This window comes from Anopheles coluzzii, chromosome 2 (genome assembly GCF_943734685.1).
Source record: "Anopheles coluzzii chromosome 2, AcolN3, whole genome shotgun sequence".
NCBI lineage: Eukaryota > Metazoa > Arthropoda > Insecta > Diptera > Culicidae > Anopheles > Anopheles coluzzii.
The window spans coordinates 51,692,382-51,717,534 of record NC_064670.1 but is presented as its reverse complement, the minus strand read 5'-3'; the positions used below and the strand labels follow the sequence as shown (position 1 = coordinate 51,717,534).

General features: G+C 45.4%; 2 protein-coding genes across 6 annotated transcripts in view; one reads left to right on the top strand and one right to left on the bottom strand.

Annotated features, from left to right (window-relative positions):
• Positions 1–25,153, bottom strand: part of LOC120947329 (protein TANC2) — a 117,955-nt gene that overhangs the window by 22,472 nt on the left and 70,330 nt on the right. For all 5 annotated transcript variants that reach the window (XM_040362551.2, XM_040362552.2, XM_049606601.1 and 2 more), the window contains one exon: positions 2,873–3,118. In XM_040362551.2, coding sequence (XP_040218485.2) covers positions 2,873–3,118 — 246 coding nt within the window. The remainder of the gene's footprint in view (positions 1–2,872; positions 3,119–25,153) is intronic.
• The window catches only part of LOC120953716 (tyrosine-protein phosphatase 10D), a 144,863-nt gene that overhangs the window by 66,339 nt on the left and 53,371 nt on the right, over positions 1–25,153 (top strand). The window lies entirely within an intron of this gene.

The following is a 25,153-nucleotide window of genomic DNA, read 5'->3' as shown; positions in this document are numbered from 1 at the left end:
AATTTGATTGCTGAAAACTATTCCGGAGTTACTTTGTTGCAAATCATGCCACACGAACGTATTTCATTTTTCTTGCTCCACACATTGATGTAATGCTTAAAAGGGAAACCTGCTCCCGGTGTTACACACGTGACGTGTGGATTAATAAATATTCGCACAATCCCACAATTTACGATTCCGAAACAAGCCAAACTGGATGATAAAACCATGTCCCGGGGGAGGCTTGCTAATCCACCACCGTATCAGAGGTTCGTCGCTTGCTGTCCTATCGAAGTCTTTCCATTCGTGCGACCGCGTCCTCTTCATCATATACCGTCGTCACGACAAACGAAAGGCAGATGTGTCTAATGGGCGGGCGGAAAAGAAACCAGCCGCAACATGGATACCATTAAAAGCCATGGCGTGATGAATATTGGGAATTGAATTAAAACGGAAGGTTGTTAAAGCGCGAAATAAGACCCACCAACGCGACACTTTTTTGTTGTTGTTTTTTTGCACGGAATGGCTGAAATACAGCTAACAAGGTTATTATTGTGAAACGAACGAATACTATAACATATCTTTCCCACACGATTAATTTGGCACGACAAATCCTCATATTTATTTGTATCGTAAATTAGGCGCTCCACCATCGGCTATAATCGTAACTTACGTGCAGTAAGGAAATTTATCCATTGAAAATATATTATTTATTGGGTGACAAACATGAGTTTTACATTTAATGCTTAATTTTACAAATCAAATATTTTTTTTCAATTCTACGTCCAATGCTATTGCATAAAAGGTGACATTTAATTTTGATATCTTTTTCGCAGAGACCAAAAAAAAACAAACAACTTGTTTGCTAATTGCTTACTTCAAGCTTCATTGTAACTAAATTTCAAACCTTTGCAAAAAAGCACGAGACGCGAGTAATTTAACAATTATTTTCAACATTAGCTGACCTCCCAAGAGACCGATAAAAACGAGCAATGCACGCGGCAATGGAACTGGCGGCGCAACAAAAAGGCAAAGGAACGAAAACGACAGTCCTTGCTGCTACTAGTAGTCCGCGTACTGCCCCTCAATGTCAGTTGATCTTAACGGTGGGCAAATTAAATTTTTATGTATCATAAAACGACAAGCATCGTTGGAGGTGAGGCTCTGCCATGATAACTGCCATGATGTTTCGCACCCAGAGGGCACTCCGGGTAGCTTAGGCCACCGGAGAAGGTTACCGTCGGAATAAAGGAACAAATGAACATATACGCACAACCACCAAGCAACAGCTCGGCGGTCCACAAGTATCGGTATCATACGTTGACACTTGACCAGAAGAGCGATCGCTCTACTGGGCTGCTGCTGCCCAGCACACACCGTGGAGTGCACCCTGGGACGCATGCATACAATGCGGATCCGCGAGTCCCTTGGGAGTAGGTCAAACATTAATGGTTGCGAACGATTGCGCAAAGTAAATGCAACCAATAAAAGAGCAGTTCGTCCACACGTTTGCTTTCCGTGGCGCACTGGAACTGGGCGAGATACAATCTCGTCAACATTGAGCATTGAGGAAATAAAACGCAAAATTAATTTCCCTTCCCGCCCGTCCTTTCCCAACACTTTCCAATCGAGCAGAATGCATCTCGTAAAGTGATACGAGCGAATGGACAAAAAAAACAACGATAAACCAACCCACAATGTTCGCACCCTTCAGCCACCGTCGATCACGCCGGCCCGGCGATCCGATTGTGCTGATCGTAATTAACCGATACTAATCCAAGCTCGACCGCGCCGGCGGTATGTGAGCCCAATCGAAGGATCAGGTATCTTGTCTCGGCTCGAGAAAAGTTCATCAGTCACCCAAAATCATTCTACGGTGGAGCCTGCCTGCTTTATGCAGCTGGCAGAATTGACACAAGGTCAGTGACGACCCAATTACGAGCGCGACGACAACGAATGGTGACGAAGGCCAGGGGGTGGGAGTTTTTGATTGGCGGGCAGAAGCCATCAAAGAGATTTTGCCGCAAAACGCTAAATCTACATCAACGGATCGCAGCCCGCTCCGTTGTCATTCGCACGGATCCAATAATGGGCATTTTTAAACCATTTCCATCCGAACCGGGTCAGGTGGAAGTCCTTCCTAAACCTAGGACGCGTGATGACGGGGAAGTGTGTGTGTTTGTACGTGTGTAGCCGCTCTCTGACAGGTTGATCGAGAGGTGTTAAAAGGACCAGCAGCAAGAAGAACCGATCGAGCCGAAAGTGAAGTAATAAAGATATCGCTCGTTTTAATCACGATCGAGCATTCACTTTTGCACAGGCGTCAATAAAAGCCACAATCAACATATTCACATACAAAATATACACATCAAAATATCACATAGGTTTTTTTGTTTTTGGGCGGAACTATCTGTAGGATATGAAAAAGACGCCAGGAAACTTCGAAACTCCTAAAGTTTAATCAAAAAGGTACACTTTCGATGCCGCAACAATAAAAACATTTGTTTTCTCGTACATATCGGATAAAGATTTCTAGATCTCTATCTATTCAAAATTGATTCTTCGAGTGGCTTTCATATGGTAATTTAAATATGAGCAAAATATTCGGTGGCTTCCTAAAATTCAAATAAATCTCAGAAGATGACAACTGACATGACAGTTTCGTGAATGCTGCAAGGTGAGAAACAACATTTCTTCGACACAAGCCCTATATCCATATGGCCAGACGACACTTGAGTCCACATGGCAGCAAAGGAAGCGGGTGAGATTGCAGTAGGAAATTAATTTAAAATTACCCTTCCGAATCGACCGCTAACACGGATGACCATCGGGATAAAAAAGGGTAGGAAATCATTAAAAAAATCTTCTTTATCTATAAAACCAGCCGACTTACCGTTGTCCATATCCGGCTGCACACGAGAGGCCGGATGGTGTTGTGGCGGGTGACCAGGCTGGTTCGGTTCCTTCTGTGCCTGACAGTGCGGACAAGCTTCGTTCCGGAACATGCACGAGTAGCACCGTTCGTGGCCGCAGGCGTCGATCAGCTTCCTTTTCTTGCCCTTATCGAACGGCATCTGACAGCTCGGACAGAGGGCGCCTCCGGTTTCGTTTTCCAGTATCTTACGAATCGCTGCCAAATCTGAAAGTAAACGAAAGCAAACGAAAGGTTTTTAGTCGGTTAGTCACAACCAGCACCCTGCGCACCTTCGCTGGCACATCATTGGGAGCGGGTTACGATCCATACGAGTAAAAGGTTCTCCGCAAAATATCAACTGGCCAAAAACCGAAACAACCAAACCCTCCACGACGCTATCATAGAGCCATCGATTGAAAAGTCAGCGGCCGCTTCAAGACGTTTAGGCCCTTCAATTTTTTCCATTTTTGGGGTGCCGCAGCAAAGGGAGAACAAAGGTCAATAAATTAATGACGCCTCATTTACCACCCTGCCGAGACGAGTTGGTCGTATGAGCCTCCATTAGAGGCGGAAACGAAAGTCACAACATTGGAATTGAACCCATTCGGGGTTTAAAAGGGGGCCGACCAAGGTATGACCTTCCAAACGTGTGAGCCCTTTGGCAAGCTTCACCGGCCATAAATTTACCCAGGATCACCTGGTTAAAACTAGGCTAGATTTACTGCGTCCTCAGCGGGCACCGTACCCTTGGTTAGGTGCACCTGAAACGAGTGAACCCAACCCAGATCTTCGCGCGGGATATTCAGAGCCAGCGTACCTTGAGGGAGACAGAAAAGCGGCCCTACTACGAAAGTACGATCCCAAACATCACTCAACCATCGAGTCTCCACAGAGCGCCCAGGGCTCGAGAACAATCGATTTTTCAAATTTGCAAATATTAATAACCAATGTCCCGCGGGTCAACAAACCGCGACCACGTGCCCTTCCCGCCCGCTCTCCACTTTGTTGGGTAGAGCACCTGCTGTGTGTGTTGCCGTGTTTGATCCAGCGGGAGGTCCCGACCGCACCCCGACCATAAGGAGAAATACGGAAACGGCCTGGAAAAGACGAATTGACAGGTCCGGCCGGGGGAGCGCGTTCGCTTCCCGTACGTTCACCCAAAGTGAATTGAACTTTAGGCCCCATTGCAACTTTTGACGCGAGAGAGCGAAAGGACCCCGGAGGGTTCTCTCGTTTTTGTTTTGCTCAAACGACCGTTTGCAACAATGTACGTACGCGCTCGATTCGTCTGTGACAAAGTAAAGTACATGAATCGTTCAACCCATAACAGGGACACTACATTGGTTGTGTGTCAAACTCCTGATCAGATCAGATCTATGCCGTCTGCTAATATTAAACACCGACCATACACACACATCGGGATCAATAGGATGTAGAATTTCTCGAGCTCAAACCGTCGCAACTTTGCAACGTGGTGAATCCACGCGCTGCTCCAAACTTCGATCCCCATTGCAAAACAATAAATCATCCTTGCTTGTCCGCAGCGCACCGTTACCTCTACCCCTCATTTCCCCCTCACTAGGGTAAGCAATTAAACGGTCGAGATTTTGGCTCCACAGGATCACGGTGATGCCTCGGGTGCACGATTTCTTCCGCGAATATTTTGTCAGTTTTGAATGTAAACAACTTTCCTGCCCGCGGAGATCGATCTGTGTCGGTCGTCAACCGGCCGCAACCTCTTAACCAATAACGGACCCTGCCAACTGTGTGGAAGTGGGTCACTACAGCGGGATTAAAGTACTGAACGGTATTGCTTGTGGATTCCAGTATGCCAGGACGAAAGGAAACAAAGACAGGCACAAACACACGAGCATTCGAGAATGCCCCATTCACCCCTAGAGCAAGCTGCTTCGTTGCCCCGCATCGAGGGTTATTGATCGTCGCGCATTGCTGACCTTTCAGTACCGCAATGGTGGAAAACCAAACGATCGACATGGTGCGCCTGTTGCAGACGTTATTTTGTTAGCTTTTCAATGCCTTCGTAACAGGTTCTACTTGTTTTATTCTTTCTTCTACGAATATCCTATTTTCTGAATGTTGAGAAGAATACTGGTTATGTTAGCATTCGGGGTGATACCCTGATTGAGTGAACATATGTTTAAAAAACTAGTCAAAAAATTAAACACGTGTAAGGTTATTTGTATTTGAATTAACAGGTAAGGTTATTATTATTTGAAGAAGCGTGTTTTAAAGCATATAAATTATTTCTTGAAACGATGCAAATATTCAGACAGACACCAGACGAAACATGGCGTCAAGATCCTGGAATAAAGAAATTTTAAATGTTAAACGTAAAGAATGTTCAAAATACTCCATGCTCTCGAACTAATCCGTAGTCCAATTCAGAGAGTAGTCCAACTAACGGACTAACGGGTGGAATTAGATTTCAATTAGTGGGAGATTAATTTCGGTCACGTTTATCCAAGATACGGTTGCAATAACTGCAGCTCGGGCACCGCACGATGTAATAACGATATAAAGCAACGATATCTATGCGCTAACACGAACACGGTACGCGACTGTCAGATCCATACCATAACTCTTCCCAACCGACAAGAGAAACGGCGCTGAAATGCACAATGCACCCAATCTGGCATTGTGCATACGGAGGGCTCACAAAAATTGCACATTTGCGGCCATCCCGCTTTCACATTCCGCGCTTGAAAATAGTACAGAAGTATTAGATCGGTGCTAATCTACCACAAATCCAATAAACACACTCGAACGTACCATTTGCAATTGTGTTACGGTTTGGCGAAAGAACCTTTTCCAACGATCCGGTTCCATTCTTTGCCCGTGGACTTTTGGGCTGTGGACAAACAGGCAGCGAGACGGATCGACGGAACGTGCAAAACATGCTGAACATAGTTTTCGCTAATGTCGTGACAGTGAAACGTGTTCCCCCGGCGAATGAGCTATGGCGGGCAAGTTAATTCCAGTCCCGAGTTTGATCGCTTGTTTTTCCACATTCAGCCTGTCATCGGCAGCTTGCAGTAAAAGAAATTGACTTGCCAGGTCTCTGTCATCGCACCGCACATCGCACACAGGTCAGTCACATGCCAGGCCAGTGTGTGCGAGAGAAATGTCTGAGAACATGAACGAACTTCGCTCTGGCCGATCGCGGAATGCTAGTGGATCATTTTTACAAGAATGTCCGCGTTATCAGTGTCAGTTGAAACTCAACTACCCCAGCACCGATTGACGATGGGCAACTTTGTCAGCAGAACATGCCGGTGCCAGGAAGCATTTAGGCATTGGTCGCTAGTTTATGGCAGCGCTAGTTTTGCCCATAGCATCCCGTACTATAAAGCTTTTCACCGCATCGCATTGAGACCAATGTATCGGAACCGTTTGTTTGGGCTTTCTACATAATTTATGATTGTCGCAGATAAGATCGAAATAATAAATTGGCACCGAGCGGAGCTGTGCGGGAAGCTGGTCCAATGTCGGGCAAATCCTTTCACCTCTAACGAGTTCGCGCCGGTGCGCTGTGCGCCCACTCGGCAGCATCGGATCGGGCCGAAAGGCCGATTTAGCTAATTTGATTAGGGTGGTGAAAGTCGGCTTGACTAGGAGGGGCTATAAAATTAGTCAAATGAAAATAAAACAAAATGAATTAGTTTCCCATTGCCACCAGCGCCAAACATGTGCACCGGATCGGGTGCGCATCACAACCCCGGTTGCCGCTTCACTAAACCTGCTAGTGTCCAGCCGTTAGATATTTTTACGATACATCATTTTCGTTCGATCACCCAATTAATTATCGCGCTTTTCCACCCTTGGGCTTTTGTAAACTGTGATGGCGAAAATTGGATTGCCCTTGTTGGGAATGAAGCGCACCAACCAGCAGGAACAGCAGCAGAAGCAGAGAAGAAAGGCTAACCAGGCACCGTTAGACTCCTGGCAAAGGTTCCTCGTTCCATTCCGGACGAAGCGCGCACTGAGCTGAGTAAGCTAAATTTGCACGGAATGAGTTTTTGGGGCTGCGATTGATGCTACGATATGTTGGGATTCATTTGCTTGAATGTTGTGTTTCAATCCTTCATCCTCGGGCAGACCACCAACCGGTGCGTACGAAGGGTCCGTTATCTGGTGTGGGAACGACGGCCCGCCATATTTATGAGCCTCTATGCCACCCGGAGGTTGGATGTTATAAAAAGAAAAGGAAAGCATTGGCTCCGTCGGGGAAACGTCGTGAATGATAGCTATCAATTTATTCTGATCGATATCTTTTTGGCCAAGACGAATGTGACCAGCAAAACGAGCTTTATCGTTGGAGTTTTTGGGCATCATTAGGAATGTTTTATGTGTTTGCAGAAACTTATCGTTAGCAAAACGGCTTTTTTTGACCGTTCCTTCTGGTTTAAGAAAAAAAAAATCTTATCTTTGGCAACAAGGCACCATAGGGTGTTAACGTTTTATCAACCTAATTTGGATGAATTTGAAAATGATGCGTTCCCAGAAATATTCTTTAATTTTGCATCACACATCAAACCGGGTTTAGATAGATTCTTGTTTGTTCTTCATTTGACTTGAAATCTGATTACTAGTTCCATCATTTTGTGATTTCCTTTCATACCTCATTAAATTTTCAGATTAAAAGTTGGGTATATTTCTAAATGCCCCTATATAATATGCTGAGACTGTAGTTAATTCCGTGAGCAAAACAAAGCTCTACACATATACACATAAGTGCAACTCAACAAATTGAAGCAAAAAGTATGTATTTCAATGTATAAAACATTTGAAGCTTGTTGCTTCTAACGCATTTTAGCTATCATTTCACGACATCCATTAACATTTCAATCAGCTGTAGGAAGCTCAACCCGTCGAGGGACAACTACCACAAGATAAACATCTGAAATTCTAATCCACCTGTTAAGTATCATCGTTGAACATCCCATCTTAATGCTCGGTCAGCGATTGTCCAATTAAAATTTCTCACATAATTTTGTACCACTCCAACATCGTGCCAGCCAAGCGTGCCTCGTGGACACATTCTTTTGACCATTTCTTTTGCAACATGGTTCTATAGCAGGAAGTACAGCTCGTTGGCAAACTACCGCTCGGTTCGTTTCCCTCCACTGTAACATCTCGCCTGTAGCATAATCGTACACTGTTGCGTCGTATAATTTTCATTTTTTTACCACCCAGCCAACGGCCCGTGACGCGTAACCAACAAACTTTAAGCAGCAAATGTGATTTCAATTCAAAAGCAAGAAACAAAATTGCGACCACTGTGGTCAATGAGCAAACCGAAAAAGTAACGTGCACAAGATAAAGACACCACTGACTATGGACTTGGCTAACGGCGGACGATACGTTAATGACGTAGCAACAAAAAACACACACAAATGTTATCCATTCGTCGAGGAATTCGTTGTTTTATCACCTCTCTAGTTTCATCTTAAACCACATTTCCAGTGCTATAATAGAACTAGCGAACGTATAAACGGAGCAATGGGCACACGAGCCGAAGGGTTGGTTCCTGGAATTCGACGCTAACCCCAGAGTCACCGGCTGAAACCGGAAGGCTCGAGAAAGATGTGTGCGAGAGTCGTCCCCCTTCACCGGGGTGAGACTGTGTTTAATTAAATTAGTCAAAAACCCATTCCACGGAATCACCAGCAACCATACTATTAGACCGTGGCTGACCGGTACCATAGTCTGTTTTTGTTGTGGTTGTGATGACCATCTTTAAATTTTGCTTTATGTAGGCTATCAGCAAACGATCATCGCCCTGGCCAATCTACCTGTGGGCAACCATGAGAAATTTAAGAGCATTTGTTTCCGCGCACGAGCCCCACCGGTGCCACACGCTGAAAGCAAACCGAGTGGTACAAGTTTGTTTTCCTTACTTTCGACACTCTCCATTCCCGAACACCTTGCGAATGGCCACTTTGATGGGAGCTGTTTTGCGTCACTTGCGAGACGACAACTGTGCAATGGGCTTAACAATCGCTGCCATTTTCAAGCCGACACCTTTGGAAAGAAAACATCTAGAGCGTGCCACCGTTGACGCTAATCTTAATTCATCTATCAAACCAACACCAGCGATAGATTTATGCTATTTATACTGCTCCAGTCTTCTGTTTGACTCGCGCACCAAATCAAATCGTCACGACGCACACCGATTAACGGAAGCCGTTACCTTTCTCTCCCCCCAAATCGTAGCAAATTTATATTAACGACCCCTGCAGCTAAATTTGGGCGCGTGGAAAACGAAAATTTTACGTTTATTGTGGTGTTGGTGTTGGGTTTTGGTTGAGTTTTATTGTGGGTATACAAGCGATACTGCCACCATTTTCTGCACTCTTTCTACGATGTGACATAAGCTTTCGCGAAACACAATAACATTTATGGACTTTCACTAGGACATGCTAAGGCTTCTTTGCGTTATAATCTGTTTGTAACAAAAGTTATTTATTTTTGTTTATACCTAACTTTCATCGCTTCCGTTTCGTCCCCTACAGGGAACCGAAGAGATGTTGCGGTTCTGCCGTAGGCCAACCAACGGTAATCAATCAAATTTCCCCACGAATAGTGTGAAATTTTGTGTGCATGATCATTGGTTTAATAAACTTATGCGGTTCGTTGCCGAGCGTGAAGGGAATGCTAAAGATATCACGCCTCTCCAGCAAAACAAATCACCATACAAGCCGCTCTCGTGATACTAATGATAAATCTGAAATCAAATTACACATCCTGCAACAGATCAGCATGCCGGCTTTATGCAAAGATAACACACTATTCGCACGGAACGATTACGTACCAATGCTTTACCTTTATTTACTTTTTTGTAGAAAAAGTAGAAAACTAGTAGAAAACACCCTAGGCAGATCTATTACACGGATTTTGCAAAGAAATTTATTGCGGCAAATAAACTTGTTTCCACGGTGGATTAAATTTAACACCTTCCATTTGCATCTATTAAACCGTTGTAAAATCGATCATCCACATGGGCCCCAGACCGGCGCCATGACTGTTTATTGACCACCCGGCAAGAGTTGCTCTTTGATCGACATGAAAAGCCCTTCAACAGGGCTCCAAACGATAGTCGCTCGATCGATTACACCACCATCGGTTCGCTCTGGAAAGTGTTTCCACCAGCGGAAAAGGTCAGTTTTCGGTGCAATTCACACGTAGTACACACCACGATCGAGAGCCCAGCATTTGGAGGTGCTTCATCGTGAAATTCGATGAAGGCAGTCAATGTCAAGATATTACTTAACCAGTTGCGACGACAGGCGCAGGCAGTGGAAAGAGTCACATTCTTCCCAACCAAATCACTAGGCCAATCGCGCACTCAACCCGATTCCAGACGCAACAGAGCGGAGGTACGCATTTTAGCCGCAAGCACTACTGTCAAAGTCAATCTTGCCAACCCAAGGCTACGCGGCCACCACTCGTGATCGTGAGCCTGCCATCGAAGGCAATGGGGAAGCAGTTGAAATTATTATCATACCCGTACCGCCATCTATCATGCCCTGGCGTGATTGGATCCCACGGTATTTATTTATTTTTTATTTTTTTGCCCTGATGGTAAACGTTCAGACACAAAACAAACACTAAAGTTTGATGCTTTATAAACACAGTTAAAACAATCAATTAGCAAGGACACTGGCATGCGCACCTCGGCATAGCACAGACTGACCTCCAGTTCCATTCTTTTGCCTGTCGTAGGAAACTCTCGAAAGATGGTTGAAGTGAGGTGTTGGGGTTGAAGTCGGTTCATCCGCAAACGTCGGACACGCGTTTCGAAAAGACCGAGAAGTTTGATTGATAAATAGTCTGATTAATGATAAAATTTTACTGTCCCGTAGCAGGACATCTCATAAAGGACATCTGTGTGGTGCTTTACGTTTGTGGAATGTAGATCTTTTCAACAGCAACGAAAAAGTTCAATGTTAAGTGAAGCGAGGAGCCCAATTTGACTGAAGGTTAAATTGCTAAAGCCGCGAAAGGAAATCATGTTCCCAATTCCCACGCTCGTACACACAATGTATGATTCTTGTGTTCGTTTTGTATCTACTTCCACATCCGAAAGTGATTGTCTGGAGAATGGCATAATCTAGAAGCGATTAAGCTGAAACACTATTTAGCTTCTGTAATTCATAGCGGGAATAAATTGTGTGACTTGTAAAAGGAATGTTTTGTAGGTATTTCCCGTTTACCAACACATTCACGCACTAGTCAACATAGGGCATGGTTAAAAGTGAAACTAATTTCGAATATGTTTGATGCAGGAAAGGCATTCCAAAGAAAGCATAAATCTACCATCACTAACACCGCGTGGTTCCGCGTGTGTGTCTGTATGCACAAGCACTAAACTCTAACGTAGGTACCGACGCAACGCTCGCCCGCCCAACACAAGGCCCAAAGTCAAGGGCCGGAGAATGGAGCTTTGGCCAATAAATTTCCAAGATTTATTTGACAGTACAGCATAAACTTTCGTTTGTTTCGGGTTGGCCAATTTTTTGCGATGCTTCAAAACGTTCACTTTTTGCTTGCTTTCCCGTAGCAAGCCTACATGCAGGAAAGCGGGGTTTCGGTTAGTACGTCGTAACCGGTGCTGCTTCCTTTCGGCCGGCACATCCTGCAGCATCAACACGCAAAAAACCGCCAACACTACTGATGGTTGATCGTGAAACTAACGGCAACAAACGGTTCCTAGGCCGTTCTGGTTATGATACGCTTCCTCTTAACTGCTCGAGAAGCACTCCGAGCCAAACCGACCGTACGGTTCGAATAAGAAGGCACAGCCAGCTTTTCCCTCGCATTTTAACACCTTACCGATAGGTGGTGGGGAGAACCTTTTTTTTTGGTGTTATTAATTTTACTTACCACTTCGTGGCATTTACGACCGAAACGAGAGGAGTTTTCGGTATCGAACCAGGTGCCATGACAGGCAGAACAGGAGTGTTCCATAATTCACACTCCAAACGAAGCAGCCTTTGGGAGATGGGAGGTAATCGCGGAAGGTGCCACACGGAGCATAACAGCAAAAATGTAAACAAAACAGTACCACTGCCGAGAAGCGTTCGTGCTAAATTATGCACAATGTTCCCTCGTTCCGATTTCAGTCATGGGTTGCAAAATGTGCCGAAACCAATTCATTCGATCGACATGCCACCGCCGTTTCGTTTCAAATGTTGCCTCTTTAATACCGTGCCAGCGTGAGGAGAACCGTTCCTTAAGAGCAACTCGATTTGCATCCCATCTGCAGTTCAGAAAGAAAGAAATACTGCGCCGAATGGAAGGAATGTGTTGCATCTTGCTTTGAATGTTCCACGTAAGCTAACTTCTCCTGGTACCAGCACGGCAAATGCGCACAAGATTTACAAACTAACATTTTAAACAATCCCCTCTAGAGGAAGCTTACTTCCCCTGCTTATGATAGCGCCGTCGAATCGTTGAAACAATGATTCGTGTTTTTCGAAGCGTGAAAATGAATTCCTCCATCGATACGATACAAGCGACGATGCGCAGAAATGCCTATTTGCAGGAAAAATAAAAACCCAAGCAGATGCTGTGTTGTGGAAGAGACGCTACCAAAGTCCTCGATTGCGCGTTGGTTGTGGAATGAAGAGGAACCTTTTTTATCTGAATGCTATAAACCGCAAGCACTCCAAATTCATTTCGACCAACGATGCTTGAAGTGTGCAAGTACGCGGCATATTCAAGCTTGCTAATTTTCCGTTGCAAACCACTCAACCCACGTTTATGCGCGATGGGAAAGGAGCAAAGCATAATTTGGTAAGGAAAAGGTGGCCACCATCCAACCCGATGAAGATTAACTCGCTCCGATACGAAGAAATTGAATGAACTCCCTTCATTCCACTGTTTCACCACCACCATACTTACGATCTGCAACCACACAGACGGTCTATCCAATTTAGAAGCACTGCAACCGAAACCATTGATCCTGCTCTGCCTCAGCTTGCACTCCATGTGCGGTGAAGCATTACCTTTAATCAACCTATCAGACAGTCGAACAAAATGTAAGCGTTTGGTACGAAAATAAATGCATCTTCCTTGTCCCGATTTTCGATCATATTCCCACCCCCTGTGATGTGTCTAACCTCCACTTGGCATTCAGATTATTCCATACCGTCGAGACTGGCGAATCTCTTCCCGCTGGACAGAAGTTATGTTGAATGCTGATATCATCACAAAAACCCCAACCTTACCAAACCGACCAGCCGCCAACCGGTCGGGGTTAAATGTTATGAGAAAACGTTTCGATCTCGATTAGGCACATCGTCTTAGCCGTCGTCGTCGTCGTCGGAGGAGCCATTAATCGCCACAGCGATTGATTATGGTAAAGAAGCGAAAAACAAAAATGTAGATCTGCCGTGCATCATTCCCTTCACCTTTCGCGGTGCCTAAAACTGGGCTGGTGCTATTGCTAAACGTGTAGCGCATTTTCAGTCAAATAGATTGCTGTTGGTCAATCTAACGGCCATTCGTAGCAATGCACTTATCATGAAAGGGCAATCGCACAGCCCGGATGGAGCCCAACGGTTGATGAGGTAGGGTAAAATAAAGTCATAAAAAGGGTTTTATAGTTTTTGTGCAACAGGACTGATATACGATGCTGACGCTGCTGCATGAAGAAAGCAACAATTTCACTTTTACTGACGCGTTTTTATCATCTGGGAAGACCGTTTGAAAAAGGTGTAGGGCTACACAACGAAACGATTCGAAATATTTCGTAACTATGACAGAAGCTGCAAACTAAAACACTAAACGTTTTAAGAGAAATGGTGAAAATAACAAGAATTACTACAATGTACGCAAATAGCACATTGGTATTTGTGCAACATACGCAGTAGATAGTGTAGTATCTTACAACAATAGTGATAACCAGCTAAAGTTATCCCCAACGAATGCTTCGTCAGTAACGTATACGACCACCATTCGTTTTCATGGACTATTGCTATTGTTAAGCTCAGCTACAGTTTCTAATTACTGTTCTATTTGTCAGGTCACAGTGCTCTCCCGGCTACCTTGCCGCTCAAAGCAGCAACTACTTGATAATTACCAATGATAAGTTGCGGTTCGCTTCAAAAACATAAAAAGCCGCAAAGCGTGCCAGATGAAACGAACCGGCACGTTGGCACGTATCCAGAGGAGAGAAAAAGTCACACGAACAGAAAGTGAAATGTATGTGGTTCAATCCCGGGGCTCAATGCAACGGGTTGAAGTTGTTAAATGAGCTTGGAAAACCAATTTGTCTGGCCGGGCGAAAGAAAGTGAGGAAAGAATGAAATGCCGCCGCAGAGCGAACAACCGCGCGCGAAAACGCTTCACTTCAGCAAACGGAAAGTTGGAAAGTCGAGAGAGATTTCTTAATCACGCCGATTACTTAACGTTCCAGGCTCGAGCAGGCTGCGGCTTTCTTAAATACGTAGCAGGAGAAAAATGCGATTTCTGTGATCCATCTTTCCATCGCCACACTACCACACCACTTACTAAGTTATTTTGGTTTCCACATCGTATCTCATGCCGACATCTAATAACAGCCAGTGTCAAGTCATCATAAATATGTCTTACACCCCCGGCAGGACAGCACACGCATCAAATAACACAACAAATCACTCCCCAAAGACAATGCAGTAATAACTTCAAACATGCATTATCTATCTTTCATCTTAAATCTCGCCCGAAACCAGGGCTGCGACACGTCCGCAATGCGACCGCAAGTGGTGCTGCATAAAATATGCGCCTGCATTCTTCATAAAGAAATTGAAAGTAAATATTTGGTGCTCCTGCCGCCTCCAACACGCACAAAAGGGTGAACGACAGCAACAACAACAAAAAGTCGAGCAAAAGCCAAATCAGCAATCGATGTGGGACTCGAGAGAAAAATGGAAATTGTAAACAACAGAACCGTTTATCATAATTTAAATAAAGCACGCACCCTCTCAACTCAGCTAAGACGGCGCCGAGGCATCCGTTTTTTCCCCCTACACACTGTGGTTCCCGCATTAGAGAGAACCGTTTGGGCCTGAGAAATATGTTTGCTAGCTGCCGATGACTCTGCTATTGCCAACGGCGGCATTGGCGGTGGCGGCGGTGGCGGCTGTTGCTGCCCAGTGTTGGGTCATAAATCAATCTCGGGCCAGGCTCGGATAGTTCGGTGCCGATGCATCCATCCATCTCGATTGCCCCGAAAGAACGAGCTCCGTCAGCGACGGAAGCAGCGGATAGTCATGTCTGCGCGCAGCGTCTTTTGCCTAGCTGTTTAGGTAACAGCGCCATTTGTGCCAGCAAACTATCCACCGAAGGAAAGGCTGAGGGTTTGTAACGTGTCCATTCCCTGGCCAGCGCTATTTATCATGTTTTTGTCTGAAGACCTCCCAATGCCTTTATCGCCCTTTTGTCTAAACCATAGTGCCTGTCGTACATGGAACATGGGCTTCCGCAAACCAGCAGCGCAAAACTACTGAATCGTTACTGAAATGACCCCCGTTTTAAGCCGCGCCCTGCACACCACACCTAGCTTCATTGGGTGGAACACACAACCCCACCGGTCCCGAAAAGTTACCGGCCTCCTGCGCAAGGGGCAGGGAAAGGGATAAGTCGCCGAAACTAATTTTAATCTTATAAACGGCTATCCAACAACAGCACTGGGGGAGGAACCGAGATATTTTATTATCCATACCCCAACCCCGTAATCGATACGGCACTGCTTTGTCCTTAGATTGTCGTGAAACGGTTGACCTACATCCTGGCCGCAGCAGCAGCACTAACCAATGGGGCAAATAATAAGCTTGGAAGATTTGAATTCGATACGTCTCCGATCGGTCAATGGGATCTTGGCGCAGAGCACAAAAAAAGAAGCATTCATTTGCAATTTTTACTTTACGACGCACCTTGCCTCGATGGCTCATAAATGCTGTCCCGTTTTGGGTAAGTTTGCCCGTCCGTACGGTTAATGCTGATGAGAAGAATACTATAAAACGACTCATAACAATCTCGAAGAGTTGTAGTAAATGTGCGCGTTTTTTGTCTTGGTGTACCTTATTCATTACCCGCCATAATTTACGCTCGAGCTATAAATCACGGTAAATGGCGAATCACAAGCATCAGTGCATAAACGTCACACGTCCCGGAGTGCTCATTGCAAAAACGGCACGTCTGGTGTACTTCATGCTGCAGCAGAAGAGCCTCTATACAGTACAATTCCGGGCGGATGAAATAGGATCCATAGCTGCTGGACAGCACAAGTTCTGTAAAGAAACTACACATAGAAAAAAGCATAACATTTTCCAGGTAGAACGAGCTGGCCATCAAGATCATTATACAGACTTACCCTTGGACAATATGTTGCGATAAAAAAATTCAAACTCAATTAATTCCACCATGCTGCAAAACTGTACACTTAAAATTGTTTTGACAAACCAACCACTAATGAAACGGACACTAACTGTTGCTAATCTACTGTCCAGCTCGCATACACACCCCTAGCAAAAGCTGCACGACTCGCAACCAAAAAGTCATGCACAATCCCTAACGGCTCTAGCCTTCATGCGCACCGGCACGGAGGTGGCATCAGTCAGATTGCTAGACTGAGGGGGAGGTGTTGTATCTCCCCTCTGGACATGAAGGTTGCCACAGTGGCAGAATAGATTGCAGATCTCGTTACAACAGAACTGGCCCGTCATAGTAGTGGTGGTAGTGCTGGTGTTGCGATCACTAACAGGATCATGTAGTGACAGTGGCCACGGCCCGCTCCATTCCAGTGCGGGCTAGACAAGTTGGCAGTTGGCAGTCGAGCAATCGGTCTACTAAGCCCGCTGAGGGAGTGCTGCAGGAGAGTTTCGTTCCGCTGAGGGGCCCTTCTCGATTACTGAAGGCTTTACGAACTCTCAGTGGTACGGGGAGTGCTACGCCGCCTGCTCAAAAAGACCATGAAGTTTACAATGATCTCCCAGAAGATTTCAACTTCTTTTCAATGCAACACTACTCGGGCGGGGTGACGGTGGTGTGCTGGTTGGTTGGAGGTGAGAATCGTGCCCGTTTCTGGCGGCTTCGTTCACCAGCGTGTCCAATTTGTGACATAAGGTAGAATGGAATCGATATCTCCGGTGCTGCTGCCACCGTTGCCTTTTGGTTGAATTTTACAAACGAAATCGCATGCAGCTCTCATCGATCATCGGGAACTGAGGTACATTGCACGCTGCCCCGTGCAGCTGCAGAACTAAAAGTGCATGACCTGCTGCTAACATAACCTTTCGCGAGCGCACAGTATATTGATGACTGAATAGCAGCTCCTCTGCAGCAGCAGCAGCTCCAATAAGTGTGAGCGCGCGCTTCGGCGCTTGTGTCACGTAAATAACTAACTTTCTTGCCAGCCAGAGTGACTTTTTCGAATGCGTGCCGGTATTTTCAAATACATCATTTGCGGTCGAAATCGAATATAACACGCATTTAATCATGTCAAGACGCGTACAGACGCAGGGACACGAACCTTACCTTAGCAAGCTGCAGAGGCTCTTGAGAAATTCAGTCATTCCCCGTCCCGTCCTCAAGCAATGCAGTCGAGATTCATTGATAGTCTACTAATGGCATAGCTAACGCCGGGCACGAAAGCGACCAACACCGTCCCTGCGCTTGCATTGCACTTTCGGAGTGGAGGTGTTCATTCACCAAACTTTTGCCCGACCGTTTCCTCGCTTGTCCTATTTCATTCGATGCTGGGAGGAAAGTGAGAGGTTTGGCGTGCTTTTTTTTGCAAGAAAACGTGATCGTGAAACCCGACTGGCCACTAAGCCGCACGGCACGAAAGAGCGAGCATGATGTAACATTAAGCGCACCAAACCAGCACCGATGTAAACCAGGCTCTCTCGCCAGATCAATCGCTGATCGCTGATGACGACGATGGCGTGGGGTTCTTCGCGCCTTACGATAAACGCTCCAACCGACAAACGTTCCCGACTGCAGCAGTGCAAAAAATGGTACAGCATGAAAGAGAAAAAAAGGTTGCAATTTCCATTCCCCCTCCTCAGCCTATCGAATGGAGCTGCAGCGCAAAAATTAGGTCTCTATCGTGATCATGATCATATTATGGTTTGAAATTGCGAAGATTGAAAACAGTTAACAGTCCGCGTGATACCTGCGCATTACGATGTGCGAAAAGTTGCCACACGGAAGAGAGGTCATCCCAATTGCACAGTCGCAAGAACGAAACGTTACGCAAGCTGCCTGTTTCTCTGACAATCGCACCATTGTAAAGTTCAATTATGAATCGTTTTACCTATGACCAGAGGTGTGAAATGGACATCCAGTGGTATGAAATTGTGTCAAATGGGGGTCAAGTCGCAATCCTTCCTGCTTTCTACCTGCCAATTGCACACACACATATTACGTTAGCGTAAAATTCGCCCCGTGAACTGAGCTCGGCGACAGTGCAAAGTTTTATGAATGAAAAAGCCCATTCCTGAGCGGAATCGTAAAAAATGTGCTTATATTTGTCAATGGACGGAGCGCGATGTAATGAACGCGATGGGGTGGATTTGTCGCTCGCAAAACAACGTTTTGCCGTTTCGCCGTGGCTCAAATCGCGCGTGGGTAGACTTTTACGATGACGCTGACGGCGGTGACGAAGCCTTGCCGGTTGTGGAATGACTTGCCGTCCCGTACGCACTCCGGGCCGGTTTGGAAGCGTTCGGATTTGTGAACTGGCGCGGGTCGGTATGTGCGGTTTGTTTTTTCTTTAATATTCCCTTCTTCTCCGATTCTTTCGCCATTTTCCCTACACTAAACCTACCGTTGACCGGTGTCCAAGACCGACGGCAAGGCGAAGGTGGGAAGGAAGATAACGCCTGCTAATAACCAGTAAGTATTGCAATTTATTATTGTACGTTGCGCAATTGACATAAGCACAGAGTGGGCGTATAACCACCCCCATACATACATGCACCCAGACGCATGCATAAAAACACACATTCGATTTAATGGTTTCGGTTGTCCAATAGAAATTTGTCCACCTTCATGTGCAATTGAGAGCTATGCGCTCAGACTCAGAATTCATCAAATCATATTCAGCGACTAAATTTGGCTTTGCTTGACACACACTCTCACACATTCAGAAGTGTTCACTATTAAACAAGTGATATTTTCAGTAATAATGAGGAATTTGTTATTTCAAATACTACCCCAATGTAACTAACTCTCCTCTCCAATTTGTCCTCTCCTCGAATCCAGCAAATAACTGTTTACACAACATCCATAAGTGTATAAGCTGTAATCCAAACAAATTACAACACCTGGGCAAAATTAAATAGTTCCTGCATTATTAACATTTTCCTATCTATGTTTTACTTTCTAGCAACAGCGTTATAATAACCGGTAAATTAAAGATGGAAGTTGTCGTACCAATCAACACTTTATGACACGTCGACTGATCGCACCAAGTGCTGCAGCACAATTACCATGAAAATCTGACCGGCAAATCCAGTTCCAGTGCCGCCTTAAAGAGGGTCATCTTAATCTGACCCATCCGGAGCAACATGGGTGAATACCGTATCGCATCAAAAGGCGGCAGGAAGTTGTCAAGAAACCGCTCCACCATCAGCACGAAGCGCACCAACGGCAGACGATCGGGCCCCGCATCAGTCGCGAATCGCCTACGCAATCGCGTGCACGTTCGAACGCCGCATATATCGCTAGTGCAAGATCCTGTGACCGTGGTTAAAATCACACCATGGTGCCGTCGTCGTCGTCGTCGTCGTCAGTCGTACGGGTATATGGCGAGCGGAAGAAGCTAGTAAAAATTAAAGACCAGCTCGTACTGAAATGGCATAGCGTGTTTAGTACCTTCGCTCGTAAGTGTCTTTTTCCACCCCTCGTGCCCGTTAAAGCGGGAGACATTTTCATTCCGTTAAGGCGAGTAGAATGGGAGGGGAAGCAGGAGCAAGTAACAACACAGCGTGGGATACGTGTATCAGAATAAGCCCTGCGTCAAAGAGATCACTGCAAAATGCACCGCTAGGAATAAAAAAAAAAAAGCAAGCTGGAATACACTGCCGAAGCGAGCGAGAAAAACAGGCCTACGCCTACGGCCCTTGGCGGCATAGTGTTGCTGTTGCATCGGCAGGGCAGAGAGCAAATTGAATTTGCACCAGCACTGAGCCAACCACAATCTAAGAGGGCAGTCTTCTGGACTCGCTTTGCCGTGCAAACCGTGTAGGAAGATATTAAACCGGACTATTTTGCGAAGGATGATGATTCAACTCGAACGGACGCACTGTAGAGGTGGTTCAATTCGACGCAGGAAGCAAAAAGTCAACATAACAAAAATATCTGCACGATGCTGTCGTCCTACGGCAACGTCATAATCGTCGTATCTGAAGGTAGCGTTAAAAGCTAACGGATGCTTGTAAATGAGCTCGACTGTCCAAACAAGTGGTTGGAATAACATTCAGCGCTGTGCCTGCTATTCCTAGCTTCATTAGCTTGAACTGCAAATGCTCATGATGGTCAGCGTTTTTCTTCCAAATTTCTTGAACAAAATTTTAAATTAAAAAATCATATACATCTCACACTAACGCCGCACCGGAAGAAGGTCAGCAACATGAGCGACAAATCAACAAGTGCTATCATCCGTCGGGTTGACAACTTCCATAATATTTAAACAGTTAGCCAACCTGTGACGGTTCGTGGGATGTTCAAATAAAATATGACACAGCGGAGAAAGAGAAATGTGCACTGCTTCCGATCGAGCTGCCGGCCCAAAAAGACTCAAACTGCCGGCTTACCGAAACGAACCGCGAGTTTCAACGCACCACACTATCAGGGAATGGCGCACATAAACATATTTATTGAGCGATAACTCAATTTTACTATTTGCCAACCGTCAACAGCGTGGAGCCAGGAACGTGCTTTGCGATCATCATTTCCCGAGCCCACCTCCATGGAGTGGAGTGCGGACAACGTGGCAAAAGGCCAGCGAACGTAAAGGAACAAACAAAATGTCATCAAATTGGAAAGTGATTTCGCTTTCGATGCGATGTGTAGGGACGTTGGTCGGCAGAGGGATTTTTAAAGGTAAGCAGCATGCTATTTAATGTGTGTTTGATATAGCAGACAAACAGAACGCAAAAACCTCACACAAATTTGTTTTGTTCATTGTCAGCTACCAACTACTGACAACTAACCATCAGCTTTTTTAATATTTAACGAGTGTTTTATTCGAGAATGAGGCAGCATTGGCTAAGTTAAAAACTGTATACAATACACGCAGTGGCTTTTGATCTATAAAAACAAGCGTCTTCTAAACAAACTTTGTCTAAACCACAAACCGCTTAGGCTGCATTTCCTGGCAATTTTATTTGCACACCATTCTGATACCCCTACCGTAGAGTTAGACGCATCAATTGAGGCCACAGTCTTTTTTTATAAAACGAATTATATTTGTCAATCAAATGCAATTGCTAAACACACACAATTTGAAAAGCTTTGTAAACAGTATGTTTCCACCCTTGAGATCGAGCGTGTGTGTGAATCAAATGCTCTGTGTTTAATAGCAATTGAAATAAAACACAACGTATATCCAGCAGGTACATGAATGAAAGAAAAAAAAAACAGTAAAAATGTAAGCAATTAATAAGTGCACTAAAACTTCTCACGAGCACCACTAAGCAGTAATTGAAGTTTTCTTTTTCTTGTAAAAGCACTGTTTCAGCTGGATAAAACTCGGTGGACAGCTGAAAGGTTGTCACGACTGGTACAAGCAAGTACAGGTACAAGCACATTGCCTGCACCACCACCACCACCATCAGGCCGCGCCGTCCTAAACGATTAGGCCACCAACAGATTCGACCATAAAGCTTTTCCAATTGAACGATTAATAAAAACAGACCCTAGCGCAGCTACCGCTGGTAGATAATTAGTTGATTATTGGGTCCTGATTACGGCACGACAGTGTCACTAACTACCGCTGCCTTTATTTCCTGCTGCACCCGAAACACCCTTCACACTGGTTCGAATGAGCTGGTTCGATGTAAAAAAAATGAAGAAAAAAAAGTACACTCCCTGCTGCAACGAATCTAACGGAGTAGCACAATCGATATCGACACTGCACCACTGCACCACTGCGACACAGAAATATGAGGTGGACTAACCACGACGGTCTGGTTTCCTTTTTTCTCGCTACCTTTGCTACAGCAGCCGACACGTTTAATGAACCTCCACGAGCTAACAATACATTGGTGCAAACTATCGCAAAATTAGGATCAATTTCCTTTTCGTGACACAATGATTTAAAGCGAAATGTGTACACTGGGCCGTTTTGTGGTTTGTCTATCTTTCTACAATCGCTCGAACTTTGAACATGTGCTATCTATCTGATATGTGCAGAAAACTCGATAAGCCCTGCTCAAGCAAGTGAAGGGACTGCAACTAGCGAATAAGTTCTCTTCCGGATCAACCCGGATGATCAATTGCAAAAGCAATCCGATAAGCGTTATCGCGCCGTGTTTGATCGTTCATCTGACGCTTTTACAAGCCTGCTTGAGGCGGATCAGCCGTTACTGCGAGAGGACAGCTCTCGGGAACGGATCCATTCAGCCGGCCCCTTATCCAACAGGGTTACCCCGCCTGTCACATCCCGTTATCGTTCGCGTCGAGGCAAATTAAATTGTAAAACATTGTGTCACCACATTAAATGCCCGATCGTTCAAGCTCAGGACGAGTAGGGACGAGCACATCAACCACATTGCCTGTTGGTTTTAAAGCGCTCAACACAAGTTGGATAAAGCAACCGACCCGAACTCGTTTGATAGGGGAGAGATCGCGATCGCGGTTTAATGGTCGGGCTTATCTTTCCCCGAACATCGACCATTTTACCCTCCCCTGCGCAATCAAGGCAGCCAAAGACACGATGGCCATCAAATAAGCACCTTTTGCTGCCTTTGAAATGCCACTTGTCACGTGGCCCACTGGTGCATGCGCAGAATTGCTGGCAATAATGGGCACGGACGAGTGCGTTAATTTCTCGCTCATCCGCACACGGTGGCACACGGTTGCGATTTGGTTTTATTAGTGTCATAAAGCCAGCATCAAAACACAGATACGCGGCTACGCAACCCGAGTTTGATAGCGACCCGGGGTAATTTCGAACTGGACAGGTTTGAGAATGCCGAGAGTGTAAGCCGAATCAATTAAAGTGCGTATTAAAAGTTATGGCTGAAAAAAACTCAGCTGCTGATACAATTTACTCCAATTGGACGCCATTAAAAACACCACGCCGAAGTGAAAGATACAAGTGTGCGGGATGCAAGAGAATCAATAAGAATATGGTTTTACACATACAAAAATACGATTATCGAGCAGTGTTTAAAGGAAACGTAGCGCCACTGATTTTTTGTCTTTATAATTAATACATTTTTGATATACGAATTGTTTTACGTAAGATTCAACATTAAACAACTTGTTCTTAGAACTCACGTTCCTCCTTTAAGTCTCGACAGCGATCATGATGTTCAAAAACATTATTTACCACGCTGACAGCGTACGTGCGTGTGGAGTGCGAGATAAGATAAGCTAAGCTGACCAATTTGCAATATCCAACACCAAAACCAAGTCTGTTGCTCCTTCTTTCTAACAAGCAGGAGAAAAAACATAGGAAGTAATACGATGCATGGTAAAAGAAAATGAACCTGATGTCTCTAATCCGACTCGGTTAACGGGCCCATTCACACCATTTGTGCGTCAATTGCGCGACGAACGGGCTGCTTTCATGGAAGCCTCGGTACTTGAAAGTAGCGAGAAAAAAGGCAAGCTCTCATCAACAGCCGCAGTGCGTCGAGCCAGCACCAGACGATATCAGCCGAGATAGTGGTCATACACACAACGGTGAAGATATTGAAAATTTGCATATAAATTTCCCTTTAATTAACTACCTGCCACGCTGACTCTGACGATGACGCTGATGCCAACGCTACGGCTATGTAGCGGACCCCGGCAACGGCGCCGTTCCGTGAGCACTTAATGGAACCCATGCAGGTTAACCCACCACGACTGAACACGGCAGGAAAGAAAATTGTGAAGTTATATCGTACCTAAGCAAGCAGGCACAAAAAATAAAACTCTCAATGCGCAATGTGCGCCAAGATGGATGCTGATGAATTTTCTGCATTCTAATATTTTTGCCCTTAACGCGTCCCGCCGAACGCTTAGTGCCATCGACTGCACTCAAGCCAACAAACGGAACGGCTCCACGGGTGATGGCATTCCATTGGCAACTGGCTGCAACTTGGCACGGAGTGAACCAAAGCGGACCGACCATGGCACAGCCGGAGGAAGCGCGACAGCCATTATAGCGTCATAGATTTGCATCTTGTTCGATAGCATCAGGTAGAAAGGTGAACGTACCACCGGCTGGCATATCTAGGGAAGTGGTAGATTCTTTCGCCGTTAAAGTGCAGCGAATCGCACATTTGTAGCACCACCGCAGGAAGATGATAGTGGTTGATAGAGCTTCGGCTTTGTTATGCGCTGGTCAACGTTTCAGCGCCATTTGTCTGAAGCTTGTTCCGTTCTGCCATGTGACAGATTGTGGTTGCAAGATGCAATTTAAAAGTTCTTGAGAACAAGTAACCATTCGTGCCGTCGTTGGTACGGTGAGGCAAGGACAGTTGCAAGATTGTTATCGATAACATCACACTTTGCTGATGCATTCATAAACGTTTTATGTGTCACCGTGATGGCATGGTGCAAAATCACTCCGACACACACTCAGCACCGATGGCACAGGCACGTAAAACGTAAATTAATTATGATCGTTTAATATACTGCCGTCTTCATTAGCTAGCGACATGTGCAATCTATGACACACGCTCAGGGACAATGTTCGGCCCCGCTTCGGTGCGATCAATCTGTTACAATCTACCCGACCAATGCACCATAGATAAAAACTCATTAAATTATCATCACCTGCCATTCACCAATGGCTCACAGCATCAAATCAAATGCCACACACGCACATAAAACATTCTCCTCCGTCCACCACCCGATATCGGGTGGTATCGGGCGATTCACCTGCAGAACCTGTGGAACAGCTACGTCGTCCTCGAGATCCAATTGTCGGAATCTAAACTTCATCTCGCTGTTAGAAAAAGATGTACCCCACACATTCCCGCGGCCGATCATGCTCTATCGAAAACGCGCACAAACTCACCTGAAAGGAAAGAT